The following is a 17,998-nucleotide window of genomic DNA, read 5'->3' on the forward strand; positions in this document are numbered from 1 at the left end:
ACCCTACACATCTGGGTATACTTGGCTTTACTATACTTCCACTTTCCAGTGACATTTCTTCACGATGAATTCTGTGATCTGAACTGAAAGCCAGTGGGATGGAAATTTTGGTCTTTTTATGGGTTCCTCATTACCCATGTTTTTGCTTGACTGGATTTTTTTCCAATAGTTTTTCGAACAAAATTTGAGTGAAACTTTTTGTTGGTAAACTGTTTTAAGAAGTCACTTGGGTGAGGTATTTTCACACTATGGCTACTATCTACTATTGTACCATTGTAACTCCTGTAGATTTCTTAACCCTATTGATGTCACACAGCAAAACGTAGCTGTAGAGCGGAGTCAATTTTGTATCTATTATTTTAGCTTTCTCGTATGTATTATACAGGTATTGAAGTATCCCGATTTCAGAATACATATTTTGTTAAAACAAATTGTACATATTTAAATATGTATTTTTGCACAGGCATTTTTTTCTTATACAATTTTGGTACAATTGAGATCATCATTATTTATTTATTTAGTAAATGAATAACAAGACTTTATTGTTTTGAAGTGGTTCACTGCCAAGCCAATAACGCAATATGCCTATAACAAACACATAGGACATCTCTTAAAACACGCACTTGGATCCTTGAAAGGTGAAGTGTTGTCACTGAAGTGCAGCTTATGGGATAGCAAATGCATTTTAATTGTGGAAGGTCTTTTTATCATGTTTGCATGTTGCTTCTGATACACTGAAATATTCGATCCAATGTGACCAACTCAGCCTCTGGAATGTCCTACTCGCAAGATATGTTGTACAAAATTTGGTTTCTAATAATTAGGAGAAATTGTATGGGTGGTGTCTTGAAATTTATTTTTTTGGCAACACTTTCCCTTTAAGGTCTTGGGAATAGGGCAATTACAAGATGGAGGAAAAAAATAACACTTTAAAATACCTTGCAGCTGCTTGAATCGTTGTTGCCAAAATTTTAATTTGAAACACTGCTTTTAACTGTATTTAATTTGCAGGTTTTAGGAAATTATGAAAAAAGTGCCTGAATTAGTTACACACTATGACTGTTTAAGGACCGCTCTTGGTTTGTTTTATGTGACTTGAATGTTTAAAATGGATTAGGAGCTTGCTTTTTACACTTGCAGTTGGGTCCTAGATTGTGGTAAAAATCTTGATGTCGGCTAGCTTAAATTACAGGCGCTTGTTGTACAGACCTGACTAGTCTAGTTCTGAGAAACCTGGGTAATATTCTTATTTCTTCTGTTAAATCTGGTATTGATATTGACTACTGTTGAACTGTAATCCAGGTTTCTTCCCAAATTGCTATACGTTACCCGAGTGTTTAAAGGTTCTCTGGTCTGTTGATTAGAACAAAATATTTGTAGGGAACAATGTGAAGACATTTGGTTTCCCCTTTACGGTCAAACTCCTGCGGCAATTCCGCGTACATTTCCACAAACTATACAAAGATACTGTTTAATTAAGCACTACAGGTGTGTAATGTGAATCAGAGACAGAAAGCAGCTTGCCTATGGGGAATGGTTATACATGCAAACTCCTTTGTAAAAGCGTGTAGTTTTTTTTTTTTGTATACATAATCAAATGCATTTGATCAGCTGGACTTTTTGTTGGCTGCTATGTAATTCATGAACAAATGTAGTAGGACATTAGGAAATTTACTTAATATTTAAAGAAAAAGATTGTATAGTCTATTTGTTTTGTAACAGGTTTCTGTAAATAAAAATAATTTATACAGTTATTTATACGGAAAACCTGCCTGGGCTTCTTCTCTGTACTGCGGTTTTTCTGTTCAAACTTGGTCCTCTCAGTTTCCGGGGCTAACACTGGCATGTCACCTTTTTTTAAATGACACCATAAAAGAAAGTAAACGCTTCGATCAGTCACGTTCAAGAACACTAATGTTTCCCAGCATTTAAAATGCCAGACCTCAGCCTACCACAGTATACTTATAACTATACTGAGGAAAAATTTCTGTTACGTCACGAATACATGATGATACATCCGTACAATCAGGGGTTCCTCTTGGCAATCTGATCTTTGTTTGCAGCAACAAAGTTATTGGCATTAAATACTCAAAATAATTGTGAAATGAATGCAGCGTATATGTTCTTTGCTTTTAAAGTCCACAGCTAAACTTCCCCCAAAAGGGCACTGTTCAGTTAATGTTAAAAATAACAATACAATTGATTTTATCTATGAAAAAGGTGGACACTTTGTGAAATGAACATTTATTATATACATATAAATGCTTAATTGGGAGAGTACATGTTCAGACAAACTAACATAACATTTCACTCGTTTGCATCTCAAAGGACGAAGAGGTTTTGATCACATGTTGATAACCCTGGACAGTTTCTGGACCCTGTTCAGGAGCAGATCTCCTTTCTTTATAGTTTCCTGGTACTGCCAATTCTTACTGTCAGGCCTGGTGATGAAAAAGGAAGGTGGGGAGAAAAAAAAAAAAAGATTTTAGTGAACAAACCTGAGCTTGACATGGCCATCTACTCTCATCCAGCACGTTTCAACAAAAAATGTTTGGTGACCATTGTACCTTTACTATTGTGGACATTTTGATTCAAGCTTGAGTAAATAAAATTATAAAACATCTAGACTAAACCTTCAACTGGACCTACATCAGCATAACTTCTGGAAAAAAAAATAGCGGAGTTACTTATTTCTTGTTTTTCACGCAGAGCAGGCTTAAAGGATAATTCTGTTTTTTTCAACCTGGGTCGTATTTTCCATCATTACTTACTATTGGTTCTAATATTATTTTACACATTTGCTTAATTGTTGAGTTTCTTTGTATTTTCAAAAAACCATGAAAATAAGACCCAGGTTGAAAAAAAAAAAACAAAAAAAAAAAAATTATCCTTTAACACTCGTACCATGTGCTGTACTACGAAGTTAGAAATTTTGGCTAACGTCACATTTCTGCATGCAAAATTCTTCCTATAAATGCATGAGCCTTTAGCCAGGTATCCCTTATAGTTACAGGAAGCAAAAAGGACATCCTATGGAACACTTGAGCATTTAATTATACTGAACCTGTTTGTTTCCACGATCTCGTTCACTTTATCAATCTTGCAGTGCAGTCGCCCGGCTGCAATGAAGCGCGAGAGTTCCCTTAAAAAAAGAAGAAAAAAGTTCATTAAAACTTTGATCCTTGATTGTCACTCCCAAAAAAATATATATTATAATAATTATATATATATATAAATCCTCCACTGAACACTACTTCACACTCCAGGTCACTTTGAGGGAGGGTGTTTTAGTGGATATTTGAATTTGCCAACAGAAGATTCTAGAACTTCTTGTTATACTGTTAAAGGATCCAAGTGTGTTAAGTCTCCTTTTCTTTATTAGTTGTGCTCTTATTAACTTACTCAATGTACTTTGTTTTCCAGGTTTCTGGATAAGAGCATCAGTTATAAAAGGGGTGTCAGTCTCTGCAGTGTCTGCTGGTTTTTTGTGCTTTTTAATCCTTATGCAATTCATCCAGTCACAATTCAGCTAAAGGTTTGCACATTTTTCCCCGAAGCCTAAACAGGCTGCAGATTGAAAGGAAACAAAAATAAAAACAAAAAAGCCTGCAGACACTGGTCCTCTTAAGACTGCGGTTTAGCACCCCTGTGCTACATGGACGTAGCATAATACGTTAATGTGGACAAGGGCACTCACTGGTCAATGAACTCTGTGCTGACGCCGAAGGCTTCTGCCATGTAGCCCAGGGTCAGGGAGCGGTAGGACTCCAGCAGCTGGCTGTAGGCCAGGATGCGCATCTCTCGCACGTAGTAGCGGTAGTGAGGAGCGAAAAGCCAGTCCTTCTTCATCTCCTGTTCTACAGCGGCTGCAAGAGAGAGGAGCTCTTAAGTGGGTGGAACACACACAGTTATCCAAATCATTCTAAAGTAAATGGTAAATGGACTGCATTTATATAGCGCTTTTATCCAAAGCGCTTTACAATTGATGCCTCTCATTCGCCAGAGCGGTTAGGGGTTAGGTGTCTTGCTCAAGGACACTTCGACATGCCCAGGGCGGGGTTTGAACCGGCAACCCTCCGACTGCCAGACAATCGGTCTTACCTCCTGAAGGACCTGGATAACTTCCCTGGGACTACCCCGAAATAAGGAAAGATGGAGCACACAGAGCTCAGAGCTGCAGACACTGCTTAATGTCATTAATATTCATTAAACAGTGTCTTTCACTCTGAGCTCTGTGTGCCCCAGCTTCCCTTGTTTCAGCCAAGTTCCAGTGTGTAGTCGTGTGGGTTAGGAGTCCTCTACTACAGTTTGTCTGGCTATTGAGCACTTATTTAGCCTAATCCTCTTTTTATATTGCTGGCTTGAAGCACTTTGTGCATCTTTGTCTTTCTGTCTAAGTGATTGTTTTACAGTGAAAACATGCAGCCGTGAGGGAGGGGCGACTCACCCAGGGACTGGAAGAACACAGAGTAGCGGCACTCGTACAGTGAGAACAGGTACTGGCGCACGGCCGGCAGGCTGTGCAACACCTCCAGGATCTCCGCCCCTTTGATCACCTGGGAAACCAGAGACAGACGGGAAGTCTCGGGCGTTACTGACAAAACCCAGCCACTAGAAATACACATACCAAATACAAACTTGTTAGACACCGTAGGTAAACGTGAGATACACAGGTGGTCCAATTAAAATCTAACCAATATCAGATACGACAGCTGGGTGGTACGAGCGCCCCTGCTCACCTTTTCCCTGAGGTCAGGCCGCTTCAGGGCGATCATGCTGACGTACACGGTGTACGTGACAAACGTTTTGTAGTCCATGAGCTCGTAGGAGGTGAAGGTGGACACTGTATCCAAGAAGAGCTCAGCTGCCTGTCTGAAGTCTCTGATGGCCACACAGTACAGACCCTGGTACACCTTCAGACGATTCCTTCGATCCCAGTCACCACCTTCTTCAATGAGGCTGCAGTGAGACAGATTATTAGCATGTGGTCAACAGCCACTTCCGATACAAATGTAAAATAAGTCATCCACAGTACGGCAGAGCCAAAAAAAAAAATGTAATTAAATCAGAAAATTCAGTAGCAGACCTAAAAGAATACTTAGTGTATAACTTATTGCATAATGGGTCATTTCAATGCAGTAAAACACTGGGATTTAAGCCAAGCAAACAGTGACTTAAAACTCCTTGCAGGAAAATCTCACATTACACTGTAATTACATTATAATGCACAAGCAAAACTATTTTTCAGTGCTGAAGGTGAATCATATAGGATTTCATGAAGAAGCTGTGGTGTTAAGTGCTATTGTTTAATTTACCTTTTTGCCTTTTCAGTGTTCCGGGTTATAAGGTCACTATCCATATAAAATAACCCGATCCTAAGCAGATAGAACACTATATCTAGTCGATGTCCCAGGGCAACAGTCTTGTCATAGGTTTTTCTGAAAGCAGTTAGGGCTCCTTCCTACGACACCACAGAAATGCATAGAAGGGGGGTTAATACAATGAATATCACATCGACGTAAAAGTAATATGCCTTTTGGCACGTCACCCATTTCATATTCGAAAAGGTTGAAATATTGATATTAACAGTACATTTATGCTACTACCATACAGCTTGTTGGGTAATATTCCATAAACGACGAAGAATGCATTTACTGAGCAGAAGTACCGATAGTTACCTTATCGCCGATACGGATGAGATATTCGGCTTTGGCCATCATAGCATCTCGAATTTCACTCTCCCCGAGGTTCTTTTCAGCGTCCTCCAAAACATCATCCAAGCGTTTCTGCACCTCCTCGTTCGCCTTCTTCATTTTGCTCAGCAGATCCGTGTCCACCTGCCATTTCAGCTCTTTGCAGAGGGCCTCGTAGTACGGTGCCATATCTACAAAACATACACGGATCAGCCACAATCATACTATGCCATCCAGTGACTGGTTAGCTTGCTATTGTTGTCTAGCTGCATTCAAATCGCTAGCAAAATGGTGCTGGCTAACTTGTAGCTAGCTAATTATAACCATTCAGACTTCATACCAACCATCAATCTGAGGAGCTGTGGTTGATCTTATAGTAATAGTTAAATAACACTATTTAAACGTTGAATGACAAAACTGTAAACTTAAGTGACCAGCGCATCTGTAGCGATAAACCTCCAAAGCATGTAGCCTTCGGCAGGATTCAAACTTAGCTGATTCATTCTCGTATGAACTGTCAACGGCGTCTGAGCGAACTAGCTAGCTAGTTTAATATCAGTCAACTACAATATATAAATCAAGCACGCTTCAAAAACTGAGCTGGGTTTTTCACTTAAGTGATATTTTCATCCTAATGCTCCGTTATCTTACTGAACTGAAGCCTCAATCCTATACCTAGGCCACGGCTGTGCGAGTTAATCGAGCCTCAGGATCAGTTTCGGGCCTGGTGACGATGCACATCTAGCTGTCGCTAACTAGCTGATAGCTAGCGCAAAATGAATGATTTTGTCAGTTATCTCTTCTACTCACTGTTCTCTTTGATTGCTTCCATGAGTTCCGTTTTAACTTTGGCATCTTGTCGGTGTTCATCTAAAGTGAGCAAAAACTTCAGTTGTGCTATCCTCAGGTCTGGGTTTTTGGGCAAACCCTCTTCTTCCAGATTTTCCAGCGGCATTTTCACGATCCTTCTTGTTTTGCAGCTAATGCTGTATGACCTGCGGAAACACAAGGGCCCCTGACGTATTCACACCAACGACCGCAAGAACAAGAAGACACTCTTGATGCAATACACATCTACTGCCATCCACCGGTTGAAAGAAAAAACATCCGCTATAATGCCTTGAAAATATCAACTTCGAACAGTGCACGTGGTCGCCCATTCCATGATATCTGCTCATAGTTAATAATGTGAATGTAGCATGAGCTAATCTCATTAATATATTCGAAGAAGTGCTGCGCATTCTGCGTAGATTGACAGAATCAGTTACCCAGTGTTGCTTTAATAATTCATCTTATTCCTTATAATGCCTAACAGAGCATTTTGCTTTGTCATCATACGTGAACTGTCTGACAGATGTGTGTGGAAGCACAAACAAAAATGGAAACTTCACTGAAGCAACTGGTAGGAAAATAAATTACTTTAATTATGTCAGATAGAGATTTACAGTATTTTGGGCCTTAATGGTAATACTTTTTCTAAAAATATAAAACTTTATGTATCTTTTACTGCAGTACGTAAATGCAAATGATAAAATATTAAACAGCATGATCATAGCATATTTGAACCTAATTACAAATTACCGTTCATTGCTGAGACATTGACAAAATAATAAATAATATAAAACAATTTTTTAGACTAAAAATAAACACTTTAATAAGCAGCCGCATTTATTTTCATTTTTAAATTTTGTAACATTTTTCTAGAATCCGTTCATAATAAAGAAAGGCTTGTATAATGTCATTTTATATTTAAAATTGTCTTGTTTATCATAACTTCCACTGGTGCTTTAGTGATGTTGCATCTTTACTCGCTAGTCTGAGGTTATGCTTCTCATGTTAAATCTCTCTGGTTAAGAGCATATGCAAAATGATTGTAATGAAATGCTGTGGTTTACAGGATCGTTAACCCTCAACCCGAAAACCGTAGCCCAATTCCATACATTTTGAACCAGTTGTTTCATTTTCAGGTCCGTGGGAGAGCATTAGCCTTCATAATAATTTTAGGAATTGGAGGATCCTTTCAAAATGGATTTCATGTTACAGTTACCAGTTCCCCTTCGCCGGTATGATAATCTTTGCTTTAAAAAAATGAAATAAAAATGGTTGACCTACGTCTTAAATATTGATCTGACCTAGCCTATACGTTTGGACCTATACGTTTAATCAAGTTATTTCCCTGCGGTTCTTATTTTGTGTGTTTATTGTTTACAGTACATTAAGAATTTCATCAATGAAAGTTGGTTTATTCGGCATGGAGAGACCATGGCGCCAGAGACCGTAACCTTCATTTGGTCAGCTATAGTGTCGCTTTATGCCGTGGGGGGCCTTTTGGGCTCAATCAGCGTTAGGCACGTTACTGGCAAATTTGGAAGGTGAGAGGCACGTGCATGTTTCTTCCGTGTTATTTATGTTTTTATCAATAATATTAGGCTACTATCCTAAAATATTGAATAATTTACTTTGGATTACATGTAAAATGCTGTGTGTACATAACATTTTTCATCAATAAAATACATTTTAATTTATTTATCAGAATAATCAACAGAGTTTCTAATAATAATAATAATAATAATAATAATGAACAAAAATCTTACAAATAAATTGACAAATATATAGCTTTGTCATTGAGTTATTTCACAGCGGTATGAGGTTGCATAATCATACAATGGACATCAATGCCAAAATTATTTAACACACTTAATTAAAAAGAGTACAGATTTTCTTTTTCTTGATTATAGAAAGAAAGCCATGATCTGGAATAACATGGTCAGTATTGTAGCTGCAGTAACCATGTTTACAAGCAAGAGTGCAAACTCTTTTGAAATGGTACTGGTTGCACGGTTCTTATTTGGATTTTCTTCAGGTTTGTATATTATTTACATTTAGTTTTATATTTGAATACACACTGCGGGATAATGTTGCATGCTGTTTCAAATATGTTACACATTTAGCTCATGCTGAACATAATGGTTTCACAAATGAACTTTTGACACCAGTGTTCACTGTTGCAAATCTAATTGTGACTTTTTAACTTCCTTTTCCCTTCGTATGTGCGCGTGTGCATGTGCGTGTGTGTTTGGTTGCGTGTGTGTGTGTGTGTGTTGGGGGCGGGGGCGGGGGGAGGCAGGGGTGGAGTGTGGCTTAATTCAATGAATGGGCAATGCTTATTATAAATTCTAACATAAAAACATACAAACTGTGAAAATTAAGACTCTGCTTTAAAACCGACGATGAACTTTACAGTATGTCCCATAATAGCTTTGATTGGATTGCACTTCTTGTCAGATAATTCACTAAATTGCACAAAAGATGAAACAGTTTCAAAAATGATTTCTAATCGTTTAATTTGTGTTCTGAATTACTGTTATTATTATTTGTAATCATGAGTGAATGAGCTCTTATTCTTTACCCTTGCCCCCCAGGTTTGGGTGCAAATATCCACAACATATACCTTGGTGAGAGTTCTCCTAAAAAACTGAGAGGAATGGTGACATTGACAGCAGCTACCTTTATCTCCATTGGTAAACTCACTGGTCAACTTGCTGGTCTGAGGTACTGTATAGTTTCAGATGTAATTTGTAATATTTTTTTTTTTACAAAAGAGAGTTAGAGTAGTGTTCACAATCAAATCGTAATTGAGGTGGATACCTTAGCTTCGTGAATTCGGAAGTAAGCTGTGCTGCTAATGGGAAGACTCCAAGATGGACTTACTATTTTAATTTGTGTCCCAGGGAAATTCTCGGGCATGAGGAGCTGTGGAATATCCTGCTTTGTGCCCCAGCATGTTTCTCTGTGGTTCAGCTGCTTGTGCTGCCGTCCTTTCCTGAGGCCCCAAGATATTTATTAATAGACAAACACAACGAGGCAATGTGCAGGGACGGTAAGGGCTGGTTTTATATTTACAGAGAAGCCTCTAACACAGAATAGATCACTACACATTCTCAAAGCGGTCAAGGAACACCAGTTATGTAGAATTTCTTATTTGCTTGGTTCTCAATATTGTGCTACACCAGATTGATGGCAAAGTGGTGGATTAGTTTCCTGTCACGTGGCACATGTGTATACATGTATGACCTATATCTGTACTACTAGTTACTAGCCTTGTACAAAAGTAAATGTGGTTTCTCATACAGCACGTAACACATTTTTATTTCTTGTTGTGTTTGGCTTGCAGCCCTTCAGACCCTGTGGGGTCAGGGGGACTTTAAGACGGAGATTGAGGAGATGTTGACGGAACAGGCCACTATAAAGAGGCAGCGCTCCCTGAGTCTCCTGGAGCTCCTGAGGGACAGATCTGTGCGCTGGCAGCTCATCACCATGGTGGCCATCAATATGGGCATCCAGTTCAGCGGCATCTCTGCTGTAATGCCCATGCTTCTGTTATTCTGACTGTGGAGAGGAGGGTGCACATACACACACACACGCACGCGCGCACGCACACACAAACACACACTATCACATACAGTATGTGTTCATGACAGTCACTTAGCAGATGCTGATATCCAGAGCGATATACAGAATTGGTGAACATCGGGGTTAGTCTCAGGAATACGAAAGTTTGATATCACCAAGAAGGCACTGATAAGTATGAAGTTAAATGAGCAAACCAACTATTATTATTGTAAACAAATGTACATGCCACTGCACTACTAACATATATTTACACAGCTATACCTATAAGAGGATGGGTATAGACAGGCAGGAGAGGTGGGTCTTCAGTCTGCATCAGAACACCATGGTAGGAAGCTCCTTCCACCAGTGAGGTGGGAGAGGGTTGCAGAAGAGACAGGCGACATGACCTGGCTTGAAGTGCAGGTACACAAGGGGGGAGGGGCCAGATTCCCAAAGTTAGCAGACTGTAGGGTCTGATGATTTTTTGAAGATGTACTGGAGTGTGCCTTCATTTTATCTTGTACTATTTTCTATTGGGCATATCCCGAACCAAGGTTCTGAATTTGATACAAGCTGATATAGGTAACCAGTGGTGAGAGATATACTAATCAGAGGGGTACCAATACTTGTGATATGTATTTTTTGAAATAACTGTATATGAAAAATGTGTTATTTTGTTTATTCCATTGAAGTGAAGTGAAGCATATTTACATTAAAAACATACAGAATCCAACGTACACATGCACACATCAGTCATACACATATACACGTGTGTAAACACAAACCTTTTTTGAACTCCTTACAGGAGCAGATTGGCTGAGTGAGTTCCTGCTTGTGTTTCTCCAGATAAGTGCCTTCTCCTTCAACATCTTCCAGGAAATGAACATTCCACTAGACAAAATCCGTTATGTGACACTGGGTGTGGGGGCTTCTGAGGTCCTCACCTCCATCACATGTGTGAGTCCTTTTATGTGTGTGTGTGTGTGTGTGTGTGTGTGTATGTGTGTGTATGTATGGTTTTGTATTTACAGGAGTGTTGTAAGTGATCTACAGTCTTTTTCTGAGAGGCTCTGTCCTCAGTAACACCAGCAATCTGTGTCTCCATAGGGACTCTTCATTGAGAATGTGGGGAGGAGAACCTTGCTGTGGGGAGGGTTTGGGGCCATGTCTGTAATAATGGCATTAATCACACTCTCACTGATCCTGAAGGTACAAGTCCTTGGCTTTTTCCCAATTAGAGTGCTGTGCTCTGTGCTTGAATCCACCATCAGAGGGAGAATTATCTGTCCATGCAGCACAGACTTTTGTTTGAAAAGGCTGTTCTTTTTAGGACAGACCTGGTCAGAGTTCTATTTCAGAACTATAATTAAATTCACACAGTTTGCCTCTGAGCTAGTATTTGTTCCTAGTAATTTGCATGCCCTGTAAAGATCATGTGACTTCCTTTGCCTATATACAGAAGATTGTGATAATACAAAACATTAGCAGGGCTGGTGGCTTGCATGATATTGGTAACTGATCTTATTGCATATATAAAGTACCTCATTCAGTTTTTTATTTTGATAATTCATGTGTATCAATACATTTTATATTTTTTAGGAAAGCAGCTATTGGATTCCATATAGCACACTTGGCCTGATATTTCTTTTTGTAATATTCTATGGTGGTGGACCAGGTTTGTATTGCAAGCTACTATATATGTGTATATGTAACTATTTATTCCCTTTTATCAGTAGATCAGTTTATCAGTAGATCATTTACTGCTTTCTTCTATTTCCCCACATTGTTCTTGCCAAAAAAAGAACAACTAAATAAAGTTTTACTTTCAGGTTCCATTGTTATTTGTGTAATTTTGACTTACTTAAGAGAGCTATACATAAGGTGAGTGGTCAGCTATGTTCTTGGCCCGTCATGGCGATGCATACTCTAATTGTTTTTTCCTCTGTCTCACAGCGGGTGTTCTGCCATCTATAACCCATGAGATATTTATCCAGTCCTCAAGACCTGCTGCTTTCGTATTTGCCGGCATACTGCGCTGGCTGGGGTTCTCTGTGATGGGAATGGCCTTCCCGTTTCTAATTGTGAGTTTTGCGTGCTCATGAAAAAACAGCTGTTGTTTTTTTTTTTTTTAGTTCTGGCAACTGCATAGGAGATATGAAGTTTCAAATGCATTGTTACATTTAAAACCGAGTCTATTGAAAAGACCCAAGCATTTTTAGAATGCACTGTTATGTAGCCAGTCTCTCATTATGTATTTTTGGATGACGGGTTAATATCCTCCTGTGAATGCCATATTGAGAAACTGTAATTAAAACTCCATTCTTTGTCAGCCCACTACGCTATTCAGTTTTACTCATTTGCATGAAACTCCTGTCATCCACCCTGTGAAACACCACAGAGCTCTAATTAACACAGCGCATTTCTCTAAGAATTAAAACAACACATTTCTCAAAATCTACAAAGTTTTTACCCCCCGGTAGAACAAAGGATAATCACACGCTTTCATAAACCTTTTATGTTGTTCGTCTGGTCGCTGTTCACCCTACTATTGTATTGAATACAAAAAACCTCATATTCTGTTCTGTCTTTTCATTCTCTTGCAGACATTATGGAAGTCCTACACTTTCGTGTTGTTTTCTGGGGTTCCTCTGGTGGCTGGACTGTTTGTCTTTTTCTTAGTACCTGAAACAAAGGGTAAAACGCTCTTGGAAATATCCGAGGAATTCAACAAAATCCAAATATGCAAGCCTTCATTAAGAAAAGACATTGTAGAAACAAGGCTATAAACCATAGTTTAATTAGTTCAGTACTTTTGTGACAGAGGAACAAGCCATCTGTTTGATCGTGTTACCCTGCATGAAGAAGTGGTTGATTTAAAGGGCCTTCTGGCATTAAAGACGTCAGTTAAAAGTCAAGTGTGTTGTAAGTTATGCAGGTTTTCTCAGGACTATTTTTCTTAGCTTATATGCCTGAACTCTCTGTTCATTCTCTTCAGAAATTGGAACACATCTAGTTTCCACTTTGAAATGGCTTCTGGCTAACCTTATGGACATGTCTTCTAACAATATCATATTAAATGACCCATAAACTATCACATTAAACGAACCTCTTGGTTACTGCTGTGTAGTTGTTGTTCATTAAATATTACTCTCGTGTGAAATTTATTTTGTCAGATAATAATGACTCGTTTACCTGCTTGATTTAAAATATTATCTTGCAATAATATTTCCTTAATAAAAATGCATGACTACCAGTATTTATAATGTAAAATAAATGAAAGATTAAATAAATCTCACTGAGATTAAATTAAAAAAACCATTATCAATTCTTCATTCCTTCATCACCTATGATTTTACTATTCATTCAGTGTAGACTGGATTCTTTGTTTCTTTGATTCTTTCTCCAGAATCACATTATGCTGTTTCAATTTTCTTTTTTCAGGGTGCGTGCTGGTGCTTGTGTGAGAGCGCAAACATGAGTGAGCCCCATTAACTTAGGGAATGTAACTGTACAGTGGGAAGCTCCCAGATGGCTAGAGTTGGGTCTTTGAGAGCTTCCTTATCAGTCCTCACCAGGCACAAGGCAGAAGTGCTTCATCCGCAGTTAACTGTGTCCCACGTGCAGTCTATATGCAGGGTAGAAGCAGAATGATTGACGTTATCTTGACTGAATGAGGTGCAGCATCACTCCCACGGCTCTTCATTATCTGATACTTTAAATTAACCATTAGAGACGAACAATAAATTCATTAGAAGTACTTTGGAAACATGCACAATCTCTTTGGATCAAGCCACTCAAACTGAACCTGCTCAATGAGCAATTATTGGTTTGCTGTTGAAGAGGGTGATGGTGGAATAAACAAATGGACATATGAGTAGATGTTGCATGACTGAGGGTCGATTTGTGAATACGTGTGTGTGGGTTCTGACTGATAGCTCTTCTCTGAGGGATAAGGGCTGGGTGATCTGTTGATGCCTTTGGAAAGAAGAGAAGTTCTCTGCATACACTTGTTTCATCAGAATCCCAGCTCTCAGTCCAGTCGCACTCATCATCCCCTGTCTGGACTCCTGCAACTCCCTCCTTGCTGGCCACCCTACCTCTGCAGCTCATCCAGAATTCTGCTGCTCGTCTGATCAGTAGACTCATCGGCTCACATCAAAGTAAAAACCTTGATGCTAGCCTATCAGACAGCGAGAGCCTACACACCTAACACACTGTATTATGTCACATCTGGGTGTGTGAAACCTGTCTGGTCTGGCCCCCTAGAATGAGCTTCCCACTGCAGTCAAAGCAGCAGAAACGCTGTCCATCTACAGACAAAGTGAAATATAATTCTGCACGTTATGGTTAATGATGTACAATTGAATACTATGTTGCAAATTGTAATATGTATGTAATATTGTAATATACCCTTTTAAGTTTTATAAAGAAGAAGTGTTTCTTCCAAAGACATGGTTTCATGTTTTTTGTTACACAGGTTACCACCCTGTGTCCCACTCTTACAGGCTATCCAGTCAAATATGATGAAAAACACTAGCTATTCAGTGATAGCATTCATTGGCTGATAGGGATGGTGTGCTTGAATAGTGTATGTGTGTGAACGCTTCTATCTTACTTTGTCTTCCTTACTCCCCAAATTGGGTCTTTTTAATGGCAATGCAATAACAGCAGATTATCACCAGATGGCAGTGCTAATCTATATCAGAATATACGTAGGCCTGTTACAAATGGACCAAGCATAAAATAAACTCAGAAAACCCTTACTTCTTGTAAAATGTCAGTAGATAAGATATCAAATATATGTATAATGTAAAACACTTAATATTTCCTTAGATGTCTTGCTTGCCACAAAGGCTACACCACAGTGACAGAAAGAGTAATTCGGTAATACCTTCACAAATAATATGTCTAATTCAGAGAAGCTTTCCAGAAGACGATGCATGCCTTTTCTATAAAACAGAAGTTAGAATAAAAATATGGCACACATATTTTCCATTCCATTCAGGCCATTCTGTCCTGAAACTGTTCCAGTACAGGTTGAAAGATATTTTGCATATAGGTGAGCAGCATTTTGACACTGCATTACAGATCTAGCGGATGTACCTTCTTGTGTACATACTGCAGAGATGGTGGATGACTCAGAGGTCTTTTGTGACAGAAAGATTTGGCTTGGAGCCAACCGCATGTAAGAAGCAGAAGCTCTGTCCATATATAGAAACACTGTAGTCAAATGTTGTGAGGCAGATTTGTAAATTGCAACCAATGTATTTTTTTTCATGTTTGTAGATTCTGTGAGCATTTATTTATTAATTTCCAGAATAGATATCAATAAAAAAAATAAACACCATGATTTACACTTGGAAATAAAATTGACTTGATTTTTTCCATAAAATGTAATGATCATGATTATTGTGTAGTCCACATTACACGTTATAGCTATCTGTGTTATCCAGCAACAACACATAATCCTCTTTCTAATCACTTATCATGTAAAACTCAATTCAATATGAGCATATGCAATCCACATACTGTTACCCATGAGCCAGTGAGTAGTTTTCCACACTACAAGCCAAAAAAATGTACTACAGGAGAAATAGTGCTGATTGCAGGAGAGGTACAAGTCTGACTGATGACAGCTTTTATCTGCCTGGCACTTGGTGAACAACCAGGGGTCACATTTGCAGCTGTAACCAGAAGAATTCTGGCTGACTTAACCCCAGCAGAATAAAGCCAATGAGTCTGCTAATGAGATAGTCTAGACTCGAACCTGAGCTTAAGGGTTCAGTCTGTGCTCAGAGACAGAACTTTTACAGTCTGAGCCACTCTGGAGGTCAAGCATAATTGCTTAAGCAAATGTGCCCCCAAATGGACTGTAGGGAAAAATACATACCTATAAAAATCTATTTGTGTTTGAAACCTGCTGTTGTTTGTGTTTCCACATATATCACATACCATACCACTGATAGACAAGTGAAATGTACATTGCCACTGCCAATGGGGGATGGGGTCGGAACACAGTCTTAATGACTATTTATTATCACCCTTGTTGTCCTCTGTCAGGTATTATATGACTAGGATTAAATGATATCTTTGATCCTGATTATAAGTTCCCAAACTGGAGTCATTAATGGTGTTTCCACTTGCCAGCAGACTGACTCTACTCCAGGCACAACCTGCCACAGCATTTACTTTGATTACTTTGATTGGATTGAAGGGATCTGGCCTCGACTGATCTTTACTTCCCAGACCCCACAGGTATTCTTAAGTCCTACTTATAAGAGTATTCTGAAAGTGTCACAGTATCCGGTGCTATTATGGGGTCATACGTACCAGGTCTAGTTGCACTGTAAACCATTTACCAGGGAAACATGGCATTCTTTTTTTTAAAAGTCAAACCTTTTAAATAAAAAACAATAATTGACTATTAACAAATTGCGTTTTTTAATAATAATTTTATGTTACTGAAAAATGTAATAAAGAATGCTTTTTTTTATTGCAAACCTTTAAGTAAGAATCATTCTTGATTACAATGTTCAGTAACAAAAAAAAACTATTATCAAATAACTACATGCTTCTGAAAAATATTTTATTTTTTATTTTTATGTAAGTCTGCACTATTATGATTTTTCTGGAGACAGAAATCACTGAGATGAACACTTCTCTACACAGCAGTGAAAATGTGCCTTAGGAACCTTTTCCTAATGGGTTTTTGGGGTGAAATGTGGGCCACGCTGCTCTTCTTGGTTGTTTTTCTTTCCTGTGTGTATGTGTGTATGTGTGTATGTGTGTGTGTGTATGTGTATGTATGCAGGCCATATATTAGTGGTTGATTTTGTTAAAATGATAAAATAAAGAAAACAGTGTTGAGGAAATCTGTGTTTTTCTTGTGTTGTGGGAAGGTGAAGACAGGAAGTACTTTGATTAAGTAGGGGTAAGAATGGGACAGATGGAAAGAGCATTACAGGGGAGATAATTAAAAGCTATGATAATTAGGGGGGTGTTGGATAGGCAACTCAAGCACTAAGCTGAATACAAGGTCATTTCCAGCATTTACTGGTGCTGATAATGTTTGCCTTTTAAGGCTTACAGTTACAATACAGTAGATACTGGGCCTCCATAGTGCCTCAGTCAGTAAAGAGGCTTTCTATGACAACAGGTTGAGCCATATAACTGATACAGCATGACCTGAGCCTGTGGCTATGACTGGGAACAAATTTAGCTTTGTCCCTTCATGGACCAATGGTGTTTAAGGCTGCGATGGTTCAGGCTACTGCTGCATTAGTTTCTTCTTCAACGCCCCTACGGGCTAACAGTATCCATCAGACACGGCTCCCCAGCCGGCACTAGCTCTCCTGCAGTACCTGTATTGTGAGTAAGGAGAAAGGTGCAAAAATACAGTGGTACTTCATTCTTAAAAATATTATATTTCTGCGTGCAGTATCATTTTTAATGCAGCACCTCAGCTCAATTTCCTGTACATAAATATTCCCATGTAACCTGTCATGAGTGTACTGAAGCTGTGCATATGCTTCAGTTCAATAATAATAATAATAATAATAATAATACACAAATCTTACAGTCTTCATTTCTACTTCTGCAGCTACACAAGTTAAAAGGATTGTGCCAGCCAGCAGAATAGTTTTTTGATATTTGTTAGCTAGGCAGGAAGGCGAATGTCATCCAGTAGCATTCAACAATGCATTTTTTCTGTGAAAACACTTTTTTGTGCCTCCTTGGGACTTTCTCTCTGTAATATGTTTTTTTTAAAATAGACTGAATTCACTTAATTGCAGAAAGGGGGTATCATTCACAAAAAGGAGCTTCCCCTTGCTGTGCAGACTCCTCTGAGGTTCAAAAGAGATTGAAGAGGGTAGGACGTGTAGCTCTTTCTGACACAAACCTTTCTGGGTGAG

At 38.7% G+C, this 17,998-nt stretch overlaps 2 protein-coding genes across 3 annotated transcripts; one reads left to right on the forward strand and one right to left on the reverse strand.

The window, feature by feature from the left end:
- Positions 1–2,225: 2,225 nt before the first annotated feature.
- Positions 2,226–6,716, reverse strand: psmd6 (proteasome 26S subunit, non-ATPase 6). Its single transcript, XM_035387646.1, has 8 exons — positions 6,504–6,716; positions 5,679–5,884; positions 5,316–5,461; positions 4,740–4,959; positions 4,448–4,556; positions 3,698–3,866; positions 3,065–3,142; positions 2,226–2,441 (listed from the first exon to the last, which is right to left on the reverse strand). The coding sequence occupies exons 1-8, from the start codon at positions 6,646–6,648 to the stop codon at positions 2,345–2,347; spliced, it is 1,170 nt and encodes a 389-aa protein (XP_035243537.1). The 5' UTR covers positions 6,649–6,716; the 3' UTR covers positions 2,226–2,344.
- A 74-nt stretch (positions 6,717–6,790) lies between these two features.
- On the forward strand, positions 6,791–13,201 carry slc2a9l1 (solute carrier family 2 member 9, like 1). 2 transcript variants are annotated; one of them, XM_035387644.1, is made up of 12 exons: positions 6,791–7,095; positions 7,661–7,756; positions 7,905–8,065; positions 8,432–8,556; positions 9,116–9,245; positions 9,425–9,573; positions 9,868–10,055; positions 10,932–11,042; positions 11,193–11,294; positions 11,685–11,760; positions 12,039–12,166; positions 12,689–13,201. In XM_035387644.1, exons 1-12 carry the CDS (start codon positions 7,048–7,050, stop codon positions 12,869–12,871), a joined length of 1,497 nt encoding a protein of 498 aa, XP_035243535.1. In that variant the 5' UTR covers positions 6,791–7,047; the 3' UTR covers positions 12,872–13,201. The 2 variants fall into 2 exon arrangements, with proteins under 2 accessions (XP_035243535.1, XP_035243536.1); XM_035387645.1 differs by lacking the exon at positions 8,432–8,556.
- The last annotated feature ends 4,797 nt before the right edge of the window (positions 13,202–17,998 follow it).

Source organism: Anguilla anguilla, chromosome 13 (genome assembly GCF_013347855.1).
Source record: "Anguilla anguilla isolate fAngAng1 chromosome 13, fAngAng1.pri, whole genome shotgun sequence".
NCBI classification, from domain to species: Eukaryota; Metazoa; Chordata; class Actinopteri; order Anguilliformes; family Anguillidae; genus Anguilla; species Anguilla anguilla.